This window comes from Penaeus monodon, chromosome 30, assembly GCF_015228065.2.
Source record: "Penaeus monodon isolate SGIC_2016 chromosome 30, NSTDA_Pmon_1, whole genome shotgun sequence".
Classification (NCBI taxonomy): domain Eukaryota; kingdom Metazoa; phylum Arthropoda; class Malacostraca; order Decapoda; family Penaeidae; genus Penaeus; species Penaeus monodon.
The window spans coordinates 4,974,163-4,974,872 of NC_051415.1; the positions used below are offsets into that span (position 1 = coordinate 4,974,163).

General features: G+C 45.2%; 1 protein-coding gene across 1 annotated transcript in view; it reads right to left on the minus strand.

Moving 5' to 3' along the window:
* Positions 1-704, minus strand: part of LOC119592484 — a gene marked incomplete at its 3' end in the record, with an annotated part of 107,859 nt that extends 107,155 nt beyond the window's left edge. Inside the window, 1 exon segment of the mRNA XM_037941316.1 lies at positions 526-704. Coding sequence (XP_037797244.1) covers positions 526-659 — 134 coding nt within the window.
* Positions 705-710: the final 6 nt, after the last annotated feature.

Here is a 710-nt window from a genome sequence, read left to right on the forward strand (position 1 = left end):
CTTCCTTGTTTCTGGAATGACCCTTGGGAGATTATGTACACTCCCTAACGTGTATGTACATCATGGGCTACTTATAATTAAGCTAAGTCTACCTTCGAATTCCTATTGGAAAATATTAACTACATGTCATATTTTATCTTCACGTGAACCACGTTTTAGCTAGCAGCATTTAAGGAAAGAGTTAAAAAAAAAAGATACAAATATACACACACGTGCTAAGCCGTTACGTTTGTTACTGTGCTGGCAGACTACTATGGAAAGATATATCAACCTGCGTACGGTTTATGAAGGTAATGTACACATACACAGCAACACCCAACATGGCAGTGCCTATACAAGAACGCCAGCGTGTGTGTGTATGTACAACTACTAGCTGCGGTGTGGCTGCGAAGAAGAAAACACAGCGGTGGAATCTGAGAACACCTATGATCCACGCAGCTAGGAGAACAGGTAAAGGATTAAAAAAAAAAGAGAGAGAAAGAACAGACAGAAAAAAAGTGGAATCGATTGTTTTCTTTTCTTTACCTTTTGAGCTTTGCCCGTTTTTTCTTGAAGGCTCTCTTGACGCGGATGAGGATGAAGGCTGCAGTGCCGAAGCTCACGGAGGGCATCTTCCCCCTGGAGGGTGAGGCGGGGGCGTCTTCGCCGTCCTTGTCCATGGCGCCGAGGAAGGGCAGCAGCAGGAGCAGGAGGAAGAGGTAGCAGCCAGC